Source organism: Mycetomoellerius zeteki, unplaced genomic scaffold (genome assembly GCF_001594055.1).
Source record: "Mycetomoellerius zeteki isolate Tzet28-1 unplaced genomic scaffold, Tzet1.0 scaffold48, whole genome shotgun sequence".
NCBI classification, from domain to species: domain Eukaryota; kingdom Metazoa; phylum Arthropoda; class Insecta; order Hymenoptera; family Formicidae; genus Mycetomoellerius; species Mycetomoellerius zeteki.
The window spans coordinates 1,065,478-1,088,775 of NW_017257479.1; the positions used below are offsets into that span (position 1 = coordinate 1,065,478).

At 33.2% G+C, this 23,298-nt stretch overlaps 3 protein-coding genes across 7 annotated transcripts in view; 1 reads left to right on the forward strand and 2 right to left on the reverse strand.

The window, feature by feature from the left end:
- The first annotated feature begins 554 nt into the window (after positions 1-554).
- On the forward strand, positions 555-5,535 carry LOC108727294 (pyrimidodiazepine synthase). 5 transcript variants are annotated; one of them, XM_018455360.1, is made up of 6 exons: positions 555-1,230; positions 4,202-4,359; positions 4,499-4,663; positions 4,740-4,872; positions 5,006-5,121; positions 5,384-5,535. In XM_018455360.1, the coding sequence occupies exons 1-6, from the start codon at positions 1,206-1,208 to the stop codon at positions 5,504-5,506; spliced, it is 720 nt and encodes a 239-aa protein (XP_018310862.1). In that variant the 5' UTR covers positions 555-1,205; the 3' UTR covers positions 5,507-5,535. The 5 variants fall into 5 exon arrangements, with proteins under 5 accessions (XP_018310862.1, XP_018310863.1, XP_018310860.1 ...); XM_018455361.1 differs by lacking the exons at positions 4,202-4,359; positions 4,499-4,663; positions 4,740-4,872; positions 5,006-5,121; positions 5,384-5,535 and adding exons at positions 1,409-1,566; positions 1,671-1,835; positions 1,920-2,052; positions 2,203-2,324; positions 3,167-3,345 and having other exon boundaries at positions 555-803; XM_018455358.1 differs by lacking the exons at positions 4,202-4,359; positions 4,499-4,663; positions 4,740-4,872; positions 5,006-5,121; positions 5,384-5,535 and adding exons at positions 1,409-1,566; positions 1,671-1,835; positions 1,920-2,052; positions 2,203-2,324; positions 3,167-3,289.
- A 2,323-nt stretch (positions 5,536-7,858) lies between these two features.
- Positions 7,859-18,788, reverse strand: LOC108727291 (endothelin-converting enzyme 1). Its single transcript, XM_018455352.1, has 15 exons — positions 18,579-18,788; positions 16,277-16,496; positions 13,993-14,100; positions 13,054-13,268; positions 12,766-12,897; positions 12,602-12,700; positions 11,686-11,885; positions 10,954-11,137; positions 10,563-10,739; positions 10,022-10,125; positions 9,682-9,737; positions 9,314-9,600; positions 8,976-9,134; positions 8,313-8,389; positions 7,859-8,213 (listed from the first exon to the last, which is right to left on the reverse strand). The coding sequence occupies exons 1-15, from the start codon at positions 18,780-18,782 to the stop codon at positions 8,114-8,116; spliced, it is 2,322 nt and encodes a 773-aa protein (XP_018310854.1). The 5' UTR covers positions 18,783-18,788; the 3' UTR covers positions 7,859-8,113.
- Positions 18,789-21,119: 2,331 nt separating this feature from the next.
- Positions 21,120-23,298, reverse strand: part of amon (prohormone processing protease amontillado) — a 16,500-nt gene continuing 14,321 nt past the window's right edge. Inside the window, exon 13 of the mRNA XM_018455291.1 lies at positions 21,120-21,131. Within this exon, the coding sequence (XP_018310793.1) occupies positions 21,120-21,131 (12 nt within the window). The remainder of the gene's footprint in view (positions 21,132-23,298) is intronic.

Below are 23,298 nucleotides of genomic sequence, written 5' to 3' on the forward strand. Positions count from 1 at the left end.
TCATAAAAAATTCACAATGTTATTACCAAATCGTTATTATAACAAGGTAACGATCAACAAAGTAACAGCGTTACAAGTGCAATGTATTTTATATATATATATATATATAAAACACATTACTTGCCAACCCTGCATATGGTCTATACCAAAGACATAGAGAATGGACTACGTGATCTCTATCTAAGTAGTATTCAAATGTGGTCAACAATAATGAGAGAGAAGGACCGTGGAAGATGGTCAATCTTTCTCTTATTTTCTCTCCCACTTAGGCCCGTTTCTACCAACATAAATTAACTTTAATTTTGGTTCAACTTACTCTTTATCTTTTTCTAATTTCTAGAAGTAGAAAGAGATGAAGAGTTAGTTGAACCAAGATTAAAGTTAATCTACGTTGGTAGAAACGAGCCTTACACTGGCTGCGTTCAGCAGACTCAACAGTTTTGCAACCGTTTTATGATTGTCTGCTGAGATAGGACCATTCTTCTAGATCTAAAAGTATGATCCAATTAGCGCGAAGGAAACTTCCAACAGTTGCAAAATAAACGTTCTGCTGAACGCAGCCATTGTTAAATGAAAAGAGATAGAGATGGTCGTGTTTCTCTTACTTTTGTCGACCATTTTGACACACGGTTCGCGCAGTCCATTCTCTAAGTCTTTGGTCTATACATATGGCCTTTATAGGATTCCTATTTTTTAATTTTGGTTGAAATTGACATGTAGCCGAGTGTTTCGGTTCAGTTTCGGCAAAAGTTTTGGTCGGATTCTACAATCTAGTCGTTCCGAAGTGCAGAATTATTAATTAAGTAGGCGTATAAATAGACATAAAAAATGTAAACTTCCTTTTCTTATTTTTTAAAAAATAATATTTCTTATACTTCGATATCTTAACAGATATTCGAATAAGAAAATAAAGTTTAAGATTCCACAATCGCTTGTTGCTCCTTTCATTAGTAATTGTCAGCATTCCCGTATATATTGCTATCGGAAGATATGTTATTAACTAGCCCAAGTAGCACAGCAGCGCTTATGAAGCACTAAAAATAAAGCATATAATAGCTATTTTTATCACTGTTGGGAGGTCTGATGAAAATAAATATATAAATGATGGCGCTGATAGTACAGATACAGTCTTAGTCATTAAGATTTGGCATGTGTGCAGTATTTTAAAGAATCTTACATAAAAATCCAGAAGAAGGATTGTTTAAATGAATTCCTTACATCTAGCAGATGGTAAGTAATATGATCAATCAAGTCTATACTGTGAAAGGAAATAGCTTTACAAAAGGTAAATGCTTACAGAAATTCAGTAGTGCGTCAGCAGAATGTCTATAATATGTATATCGCACAGTGTCGTCGATGGGGAGACCATATTATATCAATTCTTCTCTGAGAAAACTTTTTATTTTAGGTTCCGAGAAACCAGCGGAAGTGAAAGGTCGAGCGCGATTATACAGCATGGTGTTTTGCCCTTTCGTTATGAGAATACACCATGTGCTTAGTCTGAAGCAGATTCCATATGATATTGTCAATATCAATTTACAGAAAAAGCCGCAGTGGTTTCTCCAAGTACGCATTGAGTCATTTTTAAAGCAATAACTTAACGTTGTCAAACTCGAAAGAGTTTTGGATACGGATTTTATTACTTGCGTGTACGGAAATATTTTTTTTAGCTTAATCCAGTTGGCAAGGTACCGGTTTATATAGATTCGGACGGTACAGTAGTAACGGAATCTGTCACAGTGGCGAACTATCTGGACGAGAAATATCCTGAGCCTCCTCTATACAATGATGAAACAAAAAGTCGTGATTTGGAATTGATAGATCATTTATCCAAGGTGCTCATAACGATGTCGAGATCTCCTCCTTCTCCTCCCTTCTTGGAAATGATCCTTTAATAATTGTATCATGTTTTTTTACAGATTATAGATATTATTACGAATGTCGTATATGAGAAGGATAAGAGAGAGTTCGAAGAGATTCTCATCGAGATAATGGATAACTTACAAAAATACGAAAATGAGTTTGATATACGCAAGATGACCTTTTTCGGAGGTTTGTAAAAATCTACTCTATTTCCTATTTCTTTTCTACTTTTCTCTTTTTCATCCTTTCTTCTAATATTATTAAAAAATTATTTTTTCGATCGTTCTTAACTGAAACAAGTACATTTATTGTGTCATAAAATTATATCTTTTGTTTTAGGGAGCAATCCGGGTATGTTAGATATTCTAATGTGGCCTTGGTTTGATATTGGAATGGCTCTGACTCTACTTCACAAACAGCATGCTAGTGTTGAGAGACACAAGAAGAGATTTCCTCATATGGTAAGTAAACAATAAAGAATGTGTAATAACAGCATTTTTTAAATTAATCAATTCTTCAAAATTTTGAAATTTTAAGACTTATTTACATGTATGTATAGCAATATTTCCTCAAAACCCATTTCAATGCAACTTTGTATACATATTTATAAAATTGTAATTATTTAATATATATATATATATATATGTGTGTAAGTATTTTATACTGATTCATTTCATTATTCTGTTCATAAAAGTATGAAGGTACGATTATCAAAAAATTAATAGTTTACGAATTGTTTAACATTTTATGTCAATATGTGTCACAATAAGGTATAAAATATCTCGTAAAAAGTACTGTTTTTTTATATCTCTATCTTAATACTTTTATATGCAGAATAATTAGAGGAATTATATTATGTAAAAAAATTATATAATTCCATTAAAAAAAAAGGAGCTTCATATCTTTTTGATGCCTCCATCTAGAAGAAAAATAACATGACCAAACATCCCCTTGAAACCGTTCCACTTTCATCTGAAACATTTTTTCCTATCTCCAAAACTGTGGATGTTATTCGGGTGGCCGGTCTTAAGTGACTCACCCTGTTATTTATAAACAATTATACACAACGCTCAGTAATTTGCACAGCAAATATAAGTAATTACGACCAATAAATGAGCAAATAGGATCTTTAGATATGCTATACAGTATATTTCTTAACAATACATCAAATACAAATACGTTTCGACTCACAGAGTTTTCTTCAGTATGAAAAAACAATTATAAGATACAATAAGATAGAAGATTTTATCATTCACATTCAAAAAAATTAATAATTTATTAATCACCATCCATTTTCTTTCAGATGAAATGGGTAGAAGGAATGAAAATCCAGCCGTTTGTTCTAAAATACAGAAGCTCGTATACAAAATTAGCAAAATTCTTAGAAGCTCTAAGAGCGAAAAATGTTGATTACGATAATATTTAAACGTGTTTTGAAGTTATTATCTTGTTTCTATAAATAAGTTTATATCAAAAGAGGTCGACAGCATTTTTCTTTTATTTAGCTCTTATATATTCTTATATTCAATAGAATGAAATACAAATATAATAGATGAATATATTTTTTTATATTAAATGTAATTTTAACTATAAATAAACCACACAATCTTCAGTACACTTTATTGTGCTGTTTCGTAAAATATATATTAGGCGCTTTATCATTCGAGATATTTGCATTTCATTTTTATACTTAGAGTAATATATACAATGGTTTTAAAATCCGTATTAAACTAGAGAATGAGACTGGATTGGAATTCAACCAACTAGAAGAAATAAAATAAAATAAAATAAACTTATTTAAAATGTCGATAGCTATTTTTTAGGTCTTTCAGTTCATATATTTTAATTTTTTACGAAAAATGGATTGTAATGCCTCGAATACGTACCCGAATAAGGAAATAAAATTTATTGTCTAATAATCGCATTGTCCCTTTTATTGATAATCACCGACATCCTTGTATACACCTGTGTGCGTGGGCGTGGGAGATGGCGCCAGGCGAAGCGCTATCGTCCAATAAAACTTTCAACACTTGTCATTCCCTGTCATTGAGGATAAGCATCCACGCCGCAGTCGCACTTTAACGATCCACATAGAAGTCCACATCGTTCATCTGTGGACGGATTGTTCAAATGAGTTTCTCACATCTAGCAGATGGTAAGTAATATGACAGTCGAGTTTATACCGAGAGGAGATTCCTTTACAAAAGGTATATGTTTACAGAAAGCTGGTAGTGTAGGACCAAAGTACCTGTCATGTATTATATATCGTTTAGTGTCATAGTTAGAGACTCACATTATGTTGAATTTTTCTGAAGAGAAAACTGAACTTATGTTTTAGGCTCCGAGAAGCCAGCGGAAGTGGAAGGTCAGGCGCGTCTGTATAGCATGGTATATTGCCCCTTCGCTCATAGAATACGCCTTGTGCTGAGTCTGAAGCAGGTCCCACACGACATTGTCAATATCAACTTGCAGAGCAAGCCGCAGTGGTTTCTCGATGTATGTATCGAGTTACTGTCACTCAATGTTAGGAATAACTCAATGTTATCTGAATCTAAAGAATTTTTGAAAGATGATAAGTGTTGACAAGTTTGATTGTATTCTTGTTACTAACGTGTATAAGGAAATATTTTTTTAGATTCATCCGAATGGCAAGGTACCAATTTATATAGATTCGGATGGTACAATAATAACAGACTCTGTCGCAGTGGCAAACTACATAGATGAGAAGTGCCCTGAGCCTCCTCTATACAACGACGAGACAAAAAGTCGTGATTTAGAGTTGTTAGATCACTTCTCTAAGGTGTTTATAATGACATTGAGATCTGATTTTTTCCTGTTCTGGAAATAATATTTTAATAATTGCGTATTCTTTATAGATTATGGATACTTTTGCAAATTGCATATTTGGCAAAGACAAGAGACAGTTTGAAGAGATTATCACTGAGGTAACAGACGACTTACAAGAATTTGAAGACGAGCTTAATGTACGCAAAACAACTTTTTTCGGGGGTTTGTATAAATCCATTATACATTTTTTCTCTTTATATATCTTAATATTATTAATAAATCATAATTTATTGGTCACTTTTGGTTGAATAATAAGCACAATATTTATTGTTAAAAATTATATTTTTTGTTCTAGGGAGTAATCCAAATATGTTGGACGTTCTAATATGGCCTTGGTTTGAGCGCGCAAAGGCTCTGACTATACTTTACAAACAGCGTGCAAGTCTTGACAAGGAGAGATTCCCCCATATTGTAAGCAAGAAATAGTATTTCCAGTAACAGTATTTTCAAATTTGTCAACTCAGTTATGAAAATTTTGAAGATTTATTCATTTAGCAATTTTCTCAACACACTTATTTAAATTCATTAACACCCTATGTATATTTATAACAAAATGTTAAATATAATCTTTTTTTGTTTATATACAAAAATTGTATTTGGATTTGTAATGGATTATTTACTATTCGTATTAAAAAAAAATATTTATTGATTCATTGTGTCCATTTTGTTTCAGATGAAATGGGTAGATGGAATGAAAGATCAGCCATTTGTTCTAAAACACAAAGGCTCGTATGAAAAGTTTGCAAAATTCGTAGAAGCTGTAAGAACGGGAAATGTTGATTATGACAATCTTTAAATATATTTGCAATACTATAACAAAATGCTGCAAAGATGAATAACAAAATAGCTTGGCATAAATCAACATATTAACATCAGTATTAATATTAATAGTATGTGATCTTATTTGACAGATTTGATTCATATAATTTTTCTGTGTTGTATATGTTAAATTTTTTGTGTGATATTTCTTTATGTGATATTTTTTATGTGATATTTTTATATATGTTAACTTTTTATTTATTTTTATATGTTAAATTTAATACATATTTTTATTTTTTTAATATATTGTCCCATATAATTGCACTATTGTAATATAATATTTTAATCCTTCATTTATTTATAGCTGTGTAGTATAAAATAAGTCTATGGACGATATTCATAGTTATAGTTTTTATATTCAAGATCGTCTTAGGTTCTGTCTTGAGGTGTCACGAATCAATCAGAGGACCGTATTAGCGTCTTAAGACATTACTTAAGACGCTCTTGAAATAAGAACCGACTATGAATACCGGCCTATGTAACAAATGGCCTGTACTTTGACATTAAATATAAGCACTCTAACATTGAATGTATAATTAAGTGTAATATTTTGCATAATATTAAGCATAATTATTTGTCTGTATTTTAACAAGGCACTAATATGTAGCTATATATTATAATTGTTACAATTACTGTTATTATAAAGTGCAAAACATTTATATAATGTGTTAATCTCTTGCTATTAATTTTTTAGTAACACAAAATACTCGTTTTCTTATGTAATTCATTGATTTTTGTGATAATTTTTGTTTTCATAGTTTGTTTCTGTGTGATATCGTCTTAAAATTCCGAACGGTTAAAAAAAATATATTTATGTAATTTATATTTGAATACATAGAAGTAATACATAGAAGTAATATAAGAATCGAATTTTCTAAATTAAATAATAAATCCATTTTTTCCCCTTTCTTACTTAGGTATATTACTAAGTACTTATTTTATCAAGACTTACTGTCTTATTTAGGATAAAAATAAAATAAATAACGGACTCCAGAAACAAACAATAACAAATTAATGGCAATAACGCGGAAAACGGTGTGCAAATCAACAAAGTCGATATTTAATAAAAATTATTATGTTATATAAATTTGTTAAGGTAAAAAATTAAAAGATTGTGGAACGGATATCTCATCGATCAAACTTTTTCAGTTAAAACACGTTTAATAGATCTAGTACAAACTGTTTTAGTTTTTGCGACAAATACGAACAATTCAAGAGCGAGCGTATAACAATTCATCAGCATATACGACATATCTCCTCTCTGCAGTTTCGTTCAACCAAAGTAGAGTGCCTAAAGATATTTTCAATATACAAATTTATTTTTGCTATATCGATGGCATTACCAACAAAAATGAATTTGCTAGAAATTCGAAGATATTTGATATACATGTATCACAGATTTTATTCCTATCGTATATATGTTACTTCTATATATATTTTCCAGCACCATAACAACAATATGTAATATTTCGTTAATATTTTTTATTAACAGCATCGAGCAACGTACGTATTACCGTTAATAATTTATTGCATTACGTTTAGTTGCTTATTGTATGTAAATCCAATTTTTGTTGCTAACGTCATTATCATAGATCATCGATCTGTTTGTCTATGCGTTCCTTATTTTATTTATTATTACAATTCGTTATAATTTATTATAAATATAAATTGGTGTAGATCTTTACAATTCGTTGTAATTGCAGTATCTCGCAAGCCATCACTAGTCGTTTCAAATCGACACAATTGGCTACAATTTGTTATGTTATTAACAAATTTTTTCACAGCATTCACGGGCGGATAATGATTTTTTGAAATCTGAATTTAACCATTCTTTTATCAATTCTACAGGAACTACAAAAAACAAAAAGCTATGTATCACGCGTTTCCTTCTTATCCTATGTAACAACGTTAAAAAAGCGACGATCATCTTTGAATGAGATTTATATTCTAAAGCTTTTTAACAATTTTGAAAGTCCAAAAGTTAACCCATTAACAGTTAACATCCCACTTTTAAGATAAAATTTAAGCTCGCTAAATAATATAAATAATTTTTTATTTTAATTTTTTATTTTCTCAAAAATAATTTTTATTAATATAGTTGTGAATTAAATTAATAACAATATATTTCATTTTATTTTATTTTAGAATTTACTTGTACTATATTTTTACGTCTTCCAGAGCTTTAAAAAACGAACGAGTGCCAGAGCACACTTTACTTTCTTTTATCTTAAATCTAATTTATAAGGCAAGAATTCAAGAAGAGAATTTTTCACAAGTGTAAGATCAATAAAAATTATTTATTGATTCTAGAATTAAGCTGATACTTTTTTTAAAGAAAGAAAAATTGTGATTAAATTGTTTTGTATTGCAATTATGGCCTTTTATGAATTAAGTGTTATTATAGTCTAGTTTTCACGTAAAAGGGCAAATAGCTATCCCTGTAGCATTAATTCTTGCTGCGAACTATGATCCTGAAGTGATCTTACGATATTGTAATTGCGAAATAAAATAAAGCGAAGTATATATATAAGGACACCCTGCACGCAATCGATATATATTTCATATATCGATGAACGTGTTACTATCACCAAACAGTGCATTTATTCGGGGGATTCATTTTTGTTCCGAGCGGACAGCGAAACGCCTCTACGAATGCCTGAGAATTCATCATTACACTGTTGACTCTGGAAATCAATTGTCGTGCGTGTAATCAATCGTTATACTTTACTCTGACTGAGTAAATTTTTGCACAAATCAGAAAAAATAAGAAAGATATCCAATACCTTTCAGAATGAGAAGCATGATAGTCGAATTCAACGGAGAAGACGTAGGCCTCGAGAGTTGTATTAACACAGTGTACCTAAAAGCACAATGGTATCAATACAATACATTACTTTTACACGAAGTTAACATAAAAAGAAAACAAAAACATAAAGATAATGAATAATCTCTTAATTATCTTTGAACACGTTAATTATTTTGTCACTTGGACAAATATACTTATATTGGTGATATAACGAATCTTATATTAATGTAAAGGATTAAAATAAATATAATAAATAGAAATTGTTATGTTTTTTTATATATACACATATATTATATGTAAATAAAAATATAAAACAGCTTCAAGATTAAATCAATTTAATTAATAAAGAAGCATAAAAGCCAACGCTAGAAAATATTGAAGATATATGACCCAATATAGGTCGAAACATTTATTATTATAGTTATTTTGACAAATAAATGTATTATATGAAGATATTATTCGCAAATTTGATATAGCGTTGGTTTTTATGCTTCTTTATTAATTAAATTATATTATATGTATATGTATATGTAATGATTTTTATATGATGGCAGATTAGTTTTTTGCAGAATTATAGAATAAATATATAAAAAAAGAGAAAATCAAAAAAGAGATATTTGAAGAAAAGAAGAGGGATTACCTGTGCGGCACTTATGAAGAAGAGCTGACTTGGTCGGAGTCCCTCCAATCCGGGAAGGCTTCGATCCTTTCCGTTCGTCAAAATGTGCCAAGTCTTGTGGGCAATTTGCAGAGCACCAATATCCGCGACGTTCTCATTTTTTGTCATGTTCCAATCAAACTGTGCGACAAAATTAAGGATGAAAAAAAGAGAAATGTTCCTGTTCTCGTTAATGAGAGATTCATGAGCATTCTTAGCGAGAAATGACTCATCGAATCGATGTCGATTCGATGCCGAATTAATAATTTCAGTCATTTCTCACTGGTGTCTTGTTTCATCTCGAAGTTGTATGAACTTACCTGCACAGCAACGTTGTTCTCATACGACTGGACCTTCCGCCAGAAGCTCCTGGCATAAAGTCGCGCGACACATTCTATCTTGGTCTCCAATCGTTTCCAGGCGTCTGTCGTGACGCGAAGCCACTCGTCGATGTTCCGATCCGACTCCATGGGCAGTTTACGGCGATGAAAATCGAAAGCATGGAGAATCTCGTGGGCGATGACCGATCCTAACGTAGCGTGTACCGCAAAAGCTGGTCCACCGTCCCACGACCATGCCCAGGATGTCATCATCGCCAATGAGATTTCTATCGTTTTTAAGAAGGATAATTTAATTTATTTAAATTGCTCGATGCCAGTTTTGCTTGCATATGTATAGTAGTACTTACCGACAGTGTTTGTGGAGGATTCGTAATAAGCATGCACGAAGTAAGGGTAGTGATTCCTAAAAGCATAATAATTTACAATTTACAAGGATTTCGAAGGGAATGAAGTGGTCCTTTTTTTCTTTTTTATATATTAATCTAAATTGATCAAGCACTGATAAATTTATAATATAAAACTTATAAATAACACAAAAATATAACATAAGATTTATAAAAAACAAGACAGAAGGAATGACAAAAAAGAGAGAGGACTGTTTGATATATTAATTAGGAGTTAAACTTTTATTTCTATCTAACGATTCATGGACCTCTGGTTAAAGGGAATAATAAAAGTTGCTCTCACCTCATTATCGCGTTTTTTCGTAACAGGCTTTGATCTTTTGATCTTTGGAGTTGATGGAACCTGTTCAGGACGGTGGTAATAAAATCATCCGAGTCGATTACGACCTACGAGACAACGCTGTTTAAGAATACCGATAAAAAAGATGATAGAGACAATTTCAAAGTTTACGTCATCTCTTCATTATAAATTAGATCCTTTTTACTTTATGAAGGAGAGAAATCTATTTCTTCTGTTTTATATAATCGCGTTCAATATTCATCCAGAGATCTACGTATCTCTGATGAAAATTTTTCTTAGAATTTTTCATATAATTTTTATAACTTTTTAGAAAATTTTTCATATTTTTTAATACAAATTGGAACACTTTTTAGAAGTTCTAAAAAAGTGTTTTTTTTCTGAAGGAAACTTACAAAATCTATTAAGAAAGTTTAAAGTATTTTTCCAAATATTTCCACAAATTTGAAAATATGATAAATTCGTAAAAATATTATGAGATATGAAAAATTTTTTTTCACCAGAGATAAAAAGATAATTGTCTTACCTCGGCCATCTCACGCATCAGCAAGGTGTCGTTGTAAAAATCTGGCGACACATGAAATCGACCTCGTAAGGAATTTAACTTCTGCAATGCTTGCGTCCTGGTTTCATCGTCCAACCACGACTTCACTAATATCCGCTCGGCTATCGTTTCCTTCACGCGTTCAAACAGCGCGGTCACCTGCAGTCACATAAACAATAATTATTATCAAATTAAGACAAAAGTTTACACGACAAAGATCAACTCTTTAACCATTTGATCACTCCGAAAAATATGGATTACATATTCGAAATCATGCAACGTTCAAAAGATGGATAATCACGTTTATTCGTGTTTCAAATTCGTGTTAAACTTGTTAAACTATCAGGGTTAATCGATAAACGAAAAGTATTACCCTGTTGACCAGAGTTTCTAAGTACTTTGGAGTGTACTGCCGCACGTAGAGCGCACTGACCGCCTCGCTGAAGATGCTTTTGGTCAGTCTGTAGCAGGAGTCCTCCCAGTCTTTGACGGCGGTGACGTTTACGATGTTACGCAATGTATCCGCGTAGAGCAACAGCAATCCGTTATGAATAATCCTTCGTGATTTATTATGATTAAGTATTAATCAATACGAGATATACATGTATTCTTCGTAACTATTATTACAATTATGACTGGATAATATCGATATACAAGATCTCGAGCAATTAAATCATATAATTGTCTATAATATAAATGAATAATAGAAAAAAATTATATTAATAATTTATATTAAAAATACAATTTACAATATTATAAATTATATAAAAATTATAAATTATATTACATATTAATTAATTATATTACATATTAATTAATATTATATATTAATAAATTATATTACATATTAATTAATATGTATTATATTATAATGTATATATAATTAGTAATAATCATACTCTATAGTGTACAGTAGAATATCGATTTCTTTGTTCCGTCCCGTCTATAGAATCGACCCTTCCCAAATTGGTATCTCGTAATCGACAACTTATCCAATTCTGGGTTTCCAAAGAGAAAGCTTAGGCTCAGTAAAGGACTTGGCTTCGTATCACGCAAGTACACAATCAGCGCAAATTGTCATGAAATGGATATGGAAAATCCCTACCGTCTGGAGGAGCGACTCAATAGCTTGCCAAGGCTGCGAAAGTAACGTGGTGCCGTAATGTAGACATAAATCTGCTGGTCCTCGGATGCGATGTACGTCGATGGTCGTTGTACGCTATTCGTATCGTTATTAACGTCGTTTAGATCGACGCCGTTCGCACGATAGGGTAATGTAGCATTTAGCAGCGATCTCCATCTTATCTGTCCCAAGATCGTCAAATAATTCTCTTATTTTAAGAGAAGGAAGATCGATTGGGAGATCAATTGAGAGAAGAGAGGAAAGTTGATTGATGATTAAAAGAGTGGGAAAATAAATAAGAGGCTACTGCGATCCAAAGCATAAGGATAATCCAAAGAACATAAACAACTCTAGTAGTACAATTTATTGGTTAATATATCCCCAATGCATGCCAATGTTTAACCAATGTATCGTCAATAAATTGTGCTACTCAGAGCCAATATGATTTTAAACTTCGGAATCACCGTTTTCAATTGGACTCTATCAATTCTTAAACGCTACACTACGGGAATAACATATATTTGGTGACATACTCAATTAATTCGATTACTTATAAGCAATAAAAAATTGTTTACAATATATGTTTATTTTTATAAAATTTATAACTAATTCCAACAATTTTTTTTTTCAATCAAAATATTAGATATTAAGGAATTAATATGTAACGATATCAATCAAAATGATTTATTTTTATTAATAAAAAAATTATAAGCAATGGAAAAAGTATTGGAAAAGCATTAGAAAAAGAAAGTATGGGTATGCTACACTCAAGTGGCAAGCAAAGGAATAACTACTGTTTGTGACAGAATTGCTGTCGTGTCTGTTTCACTAACGATCATACGTAGTGGAATTTCGTGCAGTTCGCGGCTAAAAGAGCTCGTATTGAGTTGATACTTACGTAACCAAAGCTTTCCTGGAGATAAGTAACGTTGTAAGCGACGTATACCCTCTGTTCAACGTCCACCCAATTGTACAAATCTTTGTGCTTTGGATAAATCTGACATAACGCACGTACTTTATTCGCTGTTTAATTCACATAAAACGGTGGCGATAAAGCCTTACCTTCTCAAGCGATAAGCAAAATTGCAAAAGCAGATCCGTCTCCGACGATTGTTCCTTAGGATCCATATTTTTTGGCAAGAACCCTCGGACAATCTCTCGAATTCTATGCGATCTTTGTACGTCTCTGTTTTTCTGGAAAAATATCGCGGTGTATTTACAAGATTTAAAAAAAAGGAACGTCTTAAAAGAATTGCCGAAGAATTTAAAGTTTAAAGGCATATAAGTTCGCTGATTTGTTTTTTAATTACCGTAAGATGTCGAGTCAAGATAGCGTCGAATGGTTCTTACCTGGTCCTCTGCGAGAAATTTATAATTCTGGTGCTTGGCAGGAAAATCAAGATATACAGATGACTTTGTGCGATCGTAAAGATCTATGTCGACGTATAAGTCGAAGAGGGGCGCGCCGTTTACTTTTAGCAATGCAGAGATTAGAGGAGTGATGTCAGTCGGAACCACGCTTTTCGGCGATAGATAGCCACCAAATTTATTCAACAGTTCGTAAACTGAAAGAGGGAGCATTAAAAGTGCCTTATCGTCGTACGGGATGTGCGTATTTTGTAGCATTGTAATATCAACTGGACGCACATTTGGAGTAACTGAAAAAACTTTGTACGATTTGGAGTAATGAAAGAATTATATAAAAAAGGATCTGTACCGCTGTTTATATCTGCGATTTTCATTAACAAATGTTAATATATGTTTTAATATTAAAAGGACTACAATACTAACTCAGTGTATATTTGTATAAAATTATTTTATATTTGATTTATTAAAACTAAAACGATAAAATAATTGTATTAGAAAAATTTTCAGATTTATCTTTATTAAATATCCGAATTTCATTGTCTAATGTTAATGCACCCAAATGTTAATGCAACCAAATGTTAATGCACACGATATTTAACTCTAATTTGTACTGATCACTCCAAAATATCCTTAATTGGTATTCGCGAGTCCAGTACTTTAAATTAATACAGCTTTGTTTAAAATTAATATAATTGAGTAATTTTTTTTTCATTTTGTGGATCAAAATCTGAGGAATAAAACTACGTAACTTAAAATTATGTAAGATTGTGAAAAACATTTGTTTAAACAATTTTTCACAATGTAATTGAAGAAAATGTCCGGGTCCACTGAACCCGTGAATACCGATTAGGGTTAACAATAATAAAAGAGCGAGTTAGCAATATTAGCTAATTCGTGAAGTATCGTGAACAAATCTTTTACCTGGTGTAAAATTTACGGGTTTCTTTTTAAAATCTCGACAAGTATCGTAAAACTGCCCAAGCTTCTCGAAGGCAACGATCATTTGTCCCGTCTCGTTTGTCAGCGTTTCTAAAACAATAATACTCGCGATTAGGATAATTTCCTGGAAGGAAATGTCATTAAGTTCAACTCGCAAAGAAGGTTGAAGGGATAAAGCACAACGGCTAAAGATCTCGCAGATGATCTGATTAGCAGCGGGGGCAATTCGCCGACCTTGAATCACGCAAATATCGTTTCGAAGGTTGCGTAAAAGTAAGAGAAGGTTTTAGAGAAAGGTGTTCCACCAAACAGTAAAAGCAACCAGTGTAACACATGTATGTACACGTGTACACGTACGTATATCGATTAATGTGCATTATTTATAGTAACAGCAAGTCGGCCGTTCGATTTCGCCTTGCATCAGAGTCCGATAACTTTTCATCAAACGGAACGACCCTCCCCCGTTCGTTTCTTTCGTTTTCGGGGGACGTGAACGTATCAACGTCGAAGACTTCTGGAGAACTTGCAACCTCCTCGTTGCAAGTTCATCCCTTTAACGAGACAGCTCCATTGACGGATCCATGGAAAGAGGAGAATCATGGGGGCCATGCTCCCCTTGGAGTCTCCTTTTTTAAAAATATTTATAGCAAAATGTTATACATATCTTCAATATTTCTAAAACGCTTAATCGCAATTTTAATATTCCAAATGTATTTTTTAATTTAAAAAAAAGTCCTAAATCCTAGATATAAAAAACAAATTTATTTACAGTTTTTCAGCAAATTAATATCTTGCTAATATGATGCCGTGCATCAAAATTGTCAATTAATTTAATTCGTATTATTCCAGTAATTTAACAAATTCGGCGCGCAGTTTGAAGGACTACAAATATGGTATATATTTATATGCAAGTTGTAGCATATATATAATTCACATTAAAAATTATTTGAAGCATTAAAAGATCTAGCTTTGACCGTTATAGGCTTCTAGTTTATCGATTGTGTTCTCACATGTACTAAAAATGAGATTCTTATTGTTTATAAAAAACAAAGATTTAATTATATTATTTTTTTTGTCGATATAATTTTAAATAAAATATTTTGTGAATTGTACATCTTAAATTACTTCTTTAACGTAATAATTTAAATTAATTAATTTAATATAATATTTTATCTTTTCATATTTGATCTTAAAAAAAAAGATTTCGCTTGCTACGAGCCAATGAATCCCCCTTGAAAAATTTCTGGATCCGCCAATAGACAGCACCGAGGTTTTCGATCCATATTCCTTCGTTCTTAATGACGTTTCTCATATATAGTCGATGTTTATTCATCTCCCCTTTAAGTTTCGATCCCCGAACAGAGTTATATTATCCCGCGGCGATCCATACGCGAGCATAGTTGGTGCCAGTCGCTCGGCGCCAGTCGCGCGGGCGACACCACTACCACTAACTATTATCGTGTTCGCGATAGGTTCTTGCCAAATTGAGGTCGGGTTCTCTGTCCGGATTCTCTCCCCGTGGCCTTTGAATCTCTATCGTTGAAGATTAACATGTCGCTAATTACACCCGTCTTTCAACCGCAAATTCAGTTCCCTTTTTCTTTCTTTTCCCTCGACACGAGGATCGTAATAATCACAACGAAAAGAGGACAAAAAAAATCGATAGGCCGAGATACCGTTGTTATCATCACACAATATGTTTCGATAGTCAATACACTCTTTAGAATCGTTAAACGTAATGTAAAAGAATTGCAGATAAATTTCTACAATTTTGTATAAAAAATTCTATAAAAACGTTGAGGTTTTCTTATACAGGCAACTTCAATTTTATCGTATTATGTAGAATAACAATAAAATGACTGATCCATTATAAGCTCGATTTTTTTCTTAACAGAAAGTTCTTTTAATCTGCAAAACAGATCGTTTTAATCAGGTGTAAATTACGTGTACATTTATTTTTCCGGGAAAAAATGCTGTATTTTATAATTATTCTATTGAAAGACATTACGTTATTACTCCTCTGAAAATTGAATGGATAAATGATATGGTACGTTTTAATGAGGCCATATGAATCCACTCGGCTGAAATAGATTGAAACGCGGTAAAAGGAATGGAATATTTTTACATCGTGGAACGCGATTTTTTGCTTCGGCGAAGCAATTAAGTTTTCGAAATTAGCGATTGAGACTTGTGAAAATAATGTCTAAAATTTTTTTAAGTTAGAATATTGTAAAAAGAAAGTTGTGGAGAACTGTAAAACGCTCACTGTGTATACGCTCGTCGATTTGCGCCTGGAGTATGTTGAAGCTCGCACTCGGTTGATAGGGTCGCTGATCGCGGAAACCACCGCAGGCGAACTTATAAAAATCCTTGCAAGGATCGACGCCACGTTTCATGGACGTTAAGATCCTCTTCGAGGCCTCCACGCAAACATCCGTGTCGCAAACACCCTCGGGTCCATCTCGTTCTCTGACGCAGGCTTCATCCTGAAATCGCAATCATTAGCAGCCTTTCCCTGAAACCAGATGCCTATTTTTCGATCCCAAAATATCCTAGTTTCCATTTATTGTTTGGGTAAAAGCAAAATACCTTCTGTCATCTTGTTAGCTTTTGTATTTTTTAAATCGTTAATTTTATTAGCTCTTTTTTAACAGATATAGATGCAACATGACAAATAATAATAAATTATATAACAATCATCGTAATAATATATAATTATATAAAATATAATTATTATTCGGACATAAATTCGATTCGGCAAAATTAAAGTCTCTTTTGAAGCAACCTTCTCGTAAACAGTTCTCGTGTGCATCGTTAATCAAAGATAATATTATTAAATTGTTTGTCAATTTAATTTGTAATTACGTACGCCAACTTCAGTTTAGGACTGTATTTGACAAATAATGACAAATATTCGACGTGCAGTTTACTTGAACTGGAAATTGTAAAATGCATGCAAAAATATTATTAAACACAAAGACCTGCTTTAACCAAATTCTAAGAAATATACTAAGTAAAAAAAAAATATCAAAATGATTTTATGACGTCATGAAAGTCTAAATCGTGATCTTTGGTTACAAAATTTGACTGTTTATGATTGTTTATTAAGAATCAAAATAAAGATATTTTAATTTTTTCTTGACTTTTGTGTGTTCCTTGAGATATGGCCTTTTTCACTTATGACTAATATACCTTTTCAAATTTAAATAATGTAATATATTCTATGTCTTAACTGTTTACATTTAGAATTAATAATATTGACTCTTATATGTCCTTTATAATCTTTGTATTGTTTTTTAAAATTAAGAGTCCTATGTTCTTTATTATATGATTTTTATTTCTTCACTTATTCGGGTTCAAAAATAATATTTTTAACGATTATTGCTGCAACATCTTTGACTCTAAATACCATTTGCAATGTATTCGTTAAAATGTATTTTGTAAAAGTATAATCATAAATTCGAGATAAGGAGTAAATAAAGCCCTGACCTCAGCCGAGGATGAGCCTTCAGTTAGCCCTGAAACCTTACCTACCAATACGGCTTCGCTTTATGTTGGTGCATATTAGCGACGTGCGTATCACCTCAAAAAAAGAGCGGTTTTCCGTGTTGTCGTTCAGTTTCGTAATTTCACACGCGTAAAGAAAATAAAAAGTACAAATTTGCTTGAGTCGCGATTCTCCTCTTTCTCCCTTTAAATTCGAGAATTAATTCTCTTGTTACTTGCCAAATCAAATTTGCAACTCAAGGGTAAGTCGCTGATTACAGGAATCCGGTGCTCTCATTGTTAAACACCGACTTTCCTCGCCTTTCTCACCTCTCTCGAAGTCAACTTATGTCGATCGATATAAATTACTACGGCCAACTACTAATCTTCCTTGCTGCATAAGTAAGACGATTACTTATTCGCGTCACGTCACACGCTTCGCACGTTTTGCAAGCATACCCTGCATGCGTGCGTTATGTTCGCGAAATACTTCGTGTTTTCTTGTAATCTCAGTGACGATTTATACCTTTAATTTCTCAACAAGTTCTTACGTGATACTCATTTATTTTCCATTCTACGCGTGACGACATCGCAAATAAGTACTGAAGATGGAATGGTTTCGAGCACAAAACAATTCCTCACGTAAGTTTTGCGTGAAGAAATACATGTATCATGTTTCTTTCTTTCAAAAAGAAAGCATTGGGTAAGAATTAATATATTATAGATATTCTGCGGATAGCGCATTTTCTATATATCGAATGACAGATATTTATTATACTATTTATAGAAACGAAATTGAGTTAGAAAATAAAAATGAATTTGATTTCGTCGAACGCGCAAATCCGGATGCCACGGAGAAGCCGAATAATTTCGTATTTATTGGTGCATAAATAAAACGCATAAATTCTACGGCATAGGATCCTTTTCTCATGTATTTTCAGCATCGGAAACTGATAAATAATCCCGGATTTAATCCCCGAAACCGCTTCCGTATCCACGAAACCGCTCAAACCGCTCTTTCCGCTTCGTTTGGTGCGTAACGGATATACGGAAGAGGAAAGGATCGTTAAAAAGACACCCACCAACGGCGCACATTTGCGTGGCTGCTCTCCTTCCGGCAAGGTCGTGATGAGGAAGAGCACCGGGCTGGTGACCAGCAGGCTGGTAACCAGCATCATAGCGAAGGTGAGCAGAGCCTTGTGCACGGCCTTGCTCCTCCGCAGCCAGTAACAGGGCACGCAGCATATCCATGTGCCCTGGTGTGCCGATCGTTCGACGTGCACCATCGGCTCGTCCGGTAAGCCGGGACCAGCGGCGGCCTCCTCCGTGCCCCCGACGCCCGCGTCGCCGCGTAATCTACCACCCCCACCGCCCCCACTATCACCACCACCACCTCCACCACCACCGCCGCCACCAGCACCAGCACCACCACCAGCACGGGCCCCGCGGGCCAAACGGCCCCCGTAACCCTGGCTCACCGTGCACAGAGCCACATTTGCCGGGTCCCGTCGTACGTCCTGTCCCTAAATCCCGAACCCGCCTCGAGGGTGACCGTCGTCCCACGCCCCCCAGATACCCCGCCGACCCCCGCCGGCACGGGGATGACGATTGAGCGATGAGAATGTAACGGCACCAGCTCTCACCGAGTGAACATCGACTCCACGAGCAGCATGCCTCGAGGCTGAAATTGCATGGAAAATTACGATTAGATTTGAAATCACGCCCTCGACGCGCGCTTTCAAAGGCCACGAATTATCGCTTGAAGATCATCTTTATAGAGCTTTCTTTTCCTAAACTTCGTTTACTGCTAGGTCAAGAAGAAATACTATAAAGATTGTAGATATAAAGTTTCATATAAAATATGAAATATACATAAAACTCTGTTTCTTCTTGACAAAATGTCCCAAAAACGCGTTTTATCACTTCATGTATACGCAAAACTCCTTGTGAAAATACAGAGTTGGAAAGTAATGCGTTACTTATAATGTCGTTATTGTTACAATTATTTTTTTTACAATAACGATGTTTTTTTCTTATTTATAACGTTAATTGCAATGTAGTGACGTTTTTTGGATAATGGTATATAACGATCTATCGGTAACGAAAGTAATAAAACCATTATCTTTATTGTTATTTGATACACGTACAGTAACCACTACAGATATATTTCGCAATAAACTGGACAATTAGCGACACAGAAAATTGAATGCCACTTTAAAACTGGGTTATCAAAATTTGATGGAAAAGTAACGGAAATTGTAACAACTCGACAGTTTTCAAGTAAGAATAACAAATTAATTTTTTAAATCAATAATATGTAACGAGTTACTTTTAAAAAGTTTTCTAACACTTTGCGAAAATATTAAAAATTTTAAAAATAAAACACTTCTGTAATTGCATTCCGCTTAATAAGAAAATCAATTATAACTCTCAATTGTTAATAAAAAATATTTTATGACGTTAAACATTATTTATAGTTTAATATTAATTCTAAAGTATAAAGTAAATTTTTTGTTACGTAATTTCAAAAGATTATTATTAAATTCTATTTTAATTTATTTTTAGTTTTAAAAAAAAGGAAATTAAAAACTTTTGCAGATAGAAAGTGTGTAAAAAAGCACGATAACTTTAATAAACAAAAAAATATTTTGTAACTGCGTTCAGTTTTATTTATCTTTGAAAAATCTTTTAATGGAATTAATTTAGTATATTCCAAAATCAAATACTTTTTACATAAACCACACTTACGTGAATTTTCTGGGAGGACAGGACGCACCGATTGAAATTTGCAACTTCGCACAAATTCGCCGCGTTTCTTTGAACTTCACTTCCGATCGGGCTACTGTTAAATTCGAATAAATAGGACGTGCACATGACGTGCTTGACGTGTCGTGCAAAATTCAGTCGAAACGACGTTTCGACGAGGAACGACGTTTCGGCGACGTTACTACGATTTCAATGGCACGGCTTGGCAAATTTTAATAAACGCTATATACGGCTCCGTTCTCCGAGTTAACAGTGACACGCGGACTGTCGGACTGAACTCGAACGGAACGAGCACCCACTCCCACTGACTATCCCATTCCCACCCCTTTCTTTCCTCCCCGTAAATCCCACTCTGTTTTTTCTTCGTCTACGTGCATCCTTTTCTGTCTTTAAACTCACTTGCGTGTTTAAATATTATTTAAATAAACGCAACACAACATACTGCAACGCAAAATGTATTTTCATTAAGCAAAATTTAATTATTGAAATTTAATTATAAAAATTTAATTAATCGGTAAACGTATCGCATTCTCGCTTCGTATATACGTCTTAAGACAACCTTCGAGCAAACTCTAATTTATTAATCGATTAATTTATCAAGTAATATTATTTTAGTAAAATAAATGGAATTATTAATTTTCATTGTTTGATATTTGTGAAGCAAGATTAAAGATCAGGGATGACAAATTATATAGTTAGCAATTTCGATTATGAAGTTAATTTGATTGAAATTGTCTTTAAATGTCACAGCAATGATAGCAAAGCCAGAAAATCGACGGAAGTATAGGGAGTTGGTAGTAAATTGTAGCATTGAAGGTACACTAGATAAAAACGATGCCAGCCAAAAAATACAGATTTTATTCATCCACCTATAACGCATACACAATAAAGTTGGTTAAATCCATTTCAACTGCAAGATATATGTAATGAGAAGTACATACACAAAATATACAGGACGAGGCAATTCTCGACTTCGTGACTCAGTCTATCTCTGAAGTTATCGAAAAATGTCTTGAACGACAGAGATTGTCTAGGTCGCAAAATTAGACGTCTCACTCTGTATATAAGATATACGTAAGATATATGTATATATTTATATAGGGTGTCCCGTCGCTATCGCGTCATTTCTTAATGGCGGACTCTTTAAATAATTTGAGATCGAAGATATATACGCGAAGTTATATCGCTTCTTAAACGGGAAGCGATGAGAGTTAACAAAAATTTTCCGCGATCAGTTAGCTTTAATCGTTTCCCAATTTCAATATATGGCATCCTCGATGAGTATTTCCATATTTAGACACCCACTCAAAATTATTTGAGGAATCCGCCCCCTAGTAGCTGATGCAACAGTAACCTCCTACATTTACATATACATACACATATACACATACCTTATTTATATATGCATTTATATTCATATAATTTAATGTGTTATGCTCAAACTCTCTGTTCGCTACGATTCTAAGGTACATCATCTACACATTCGGATTTTGTAGCATCCGTATTTCGTGTTCTCGTGTCCCTCACGAGCGTCCTCGCGTGTCCCCCTGTCGTTCTCCGTTAATTAAACCATACAAATGAGAATAGATTTTCAATCACCGTAGTGCACGCTGCTCCAGAAGACGTCAAATAAATACTCTTTGTGCAACGTCTTAATATCTCTTAATATGTAATCGGGTGATTAGAAAAAGAGGAGAAAAACGGGGGATGATCTCTATTCTAAATATTTATCAAAATTAAATAATGGAATAATTTGCATAGAAGAAAGAAAAAGAAGCAGACGTTGACTTGTGTGATTTGTGGCATCGTTAAAAAATAATTTTGCAAGTAATCACTCTTTCTAGTTAATCTGACCCACCTGCGTCATCGAATTTTTTTATAAAAAAAACAACGAAGAGATTTTGTCGGTACAAGGTGGATCCAAATTATCGAGCTACGAGGACGACGATAATTACACGAAATTCTTGTTCCCGGAATACTCTTTCGCAGACGCTATCGATTCGATAACGTCCGTTAAACGCTAAATATTCTTCGAGTTTATCGCTCCGTCAAAAGAGTAATTTTTAATACCACTATTTGAATAATACATAGTAAATTTCCTTTCTCCTTATCTTGTTCCCCTAATTATTAAGTTTCGTTCGTCAATTTGAGAACTTCGGAAAGCTGTCAACGCGGAAACAATTTTAACAAAATAATACTTCCCGGTGCGTTGCGTGTCGCTCGGAAATTTATAGCATCAATAATAATAATACATTAATTAAAAATAACAGATCGCAAAAATCAAATACATCATTATGAAAATTACAACATTCATCATATTTTTTTAATCTATCACTGCTCGGATAGATAAATTAATTTTCAATTCTTTTCACTTGGTTCTCGGCACATTGAAACGAAGAACTTCGAAGAGATTACAAAAGGCATTTAATTTTATAAGAAATTTATTTCATATCTTTTACCAGAATTTTTCAAAAAGGTACAGACAACTCAAGGAACACACCAAGTCGACGAGAAAGTCAAAATGACTTTATTTTGACGTCATAAAAGTCAAAATGATGATTTCTGATAGCAAAATTTGACTGTTTATTAACGTTAAGGATCAAAATAAAGTCATTTTGACTTTTTGTTTACTTTTATGTGTTCCTTGGGAAACTGTTTTTTAATTAAGTTGTTGGGTGCTAATAATTTGACTTTTCTTCGGTAACATGATTTAGAAAAAAATTGTGTGCTGAAAAGAGTATAAAAGATACACATTCTTAACGCGCGATAGAAGCTTTGTTATAAATGACATGATATGTAATTATATTTGGTATCATAATTACAAAGAGTGATTCGCGACTATAATGAAAAGTATCGGGATTTTCTATGATGATTCGAATATAAGTCAACACGCTGGGATAACGAATGACGATACGTTGGCACGGGACGATGCGATCAGCGCGCAACCGAATCTGAAAAAAATCGAGGTACATTCCCCAGCTGCGCGGCGCGAAATCAGAAAAGCAGAAAAGGAGCGCTCGCGTAAACATCTTCCGA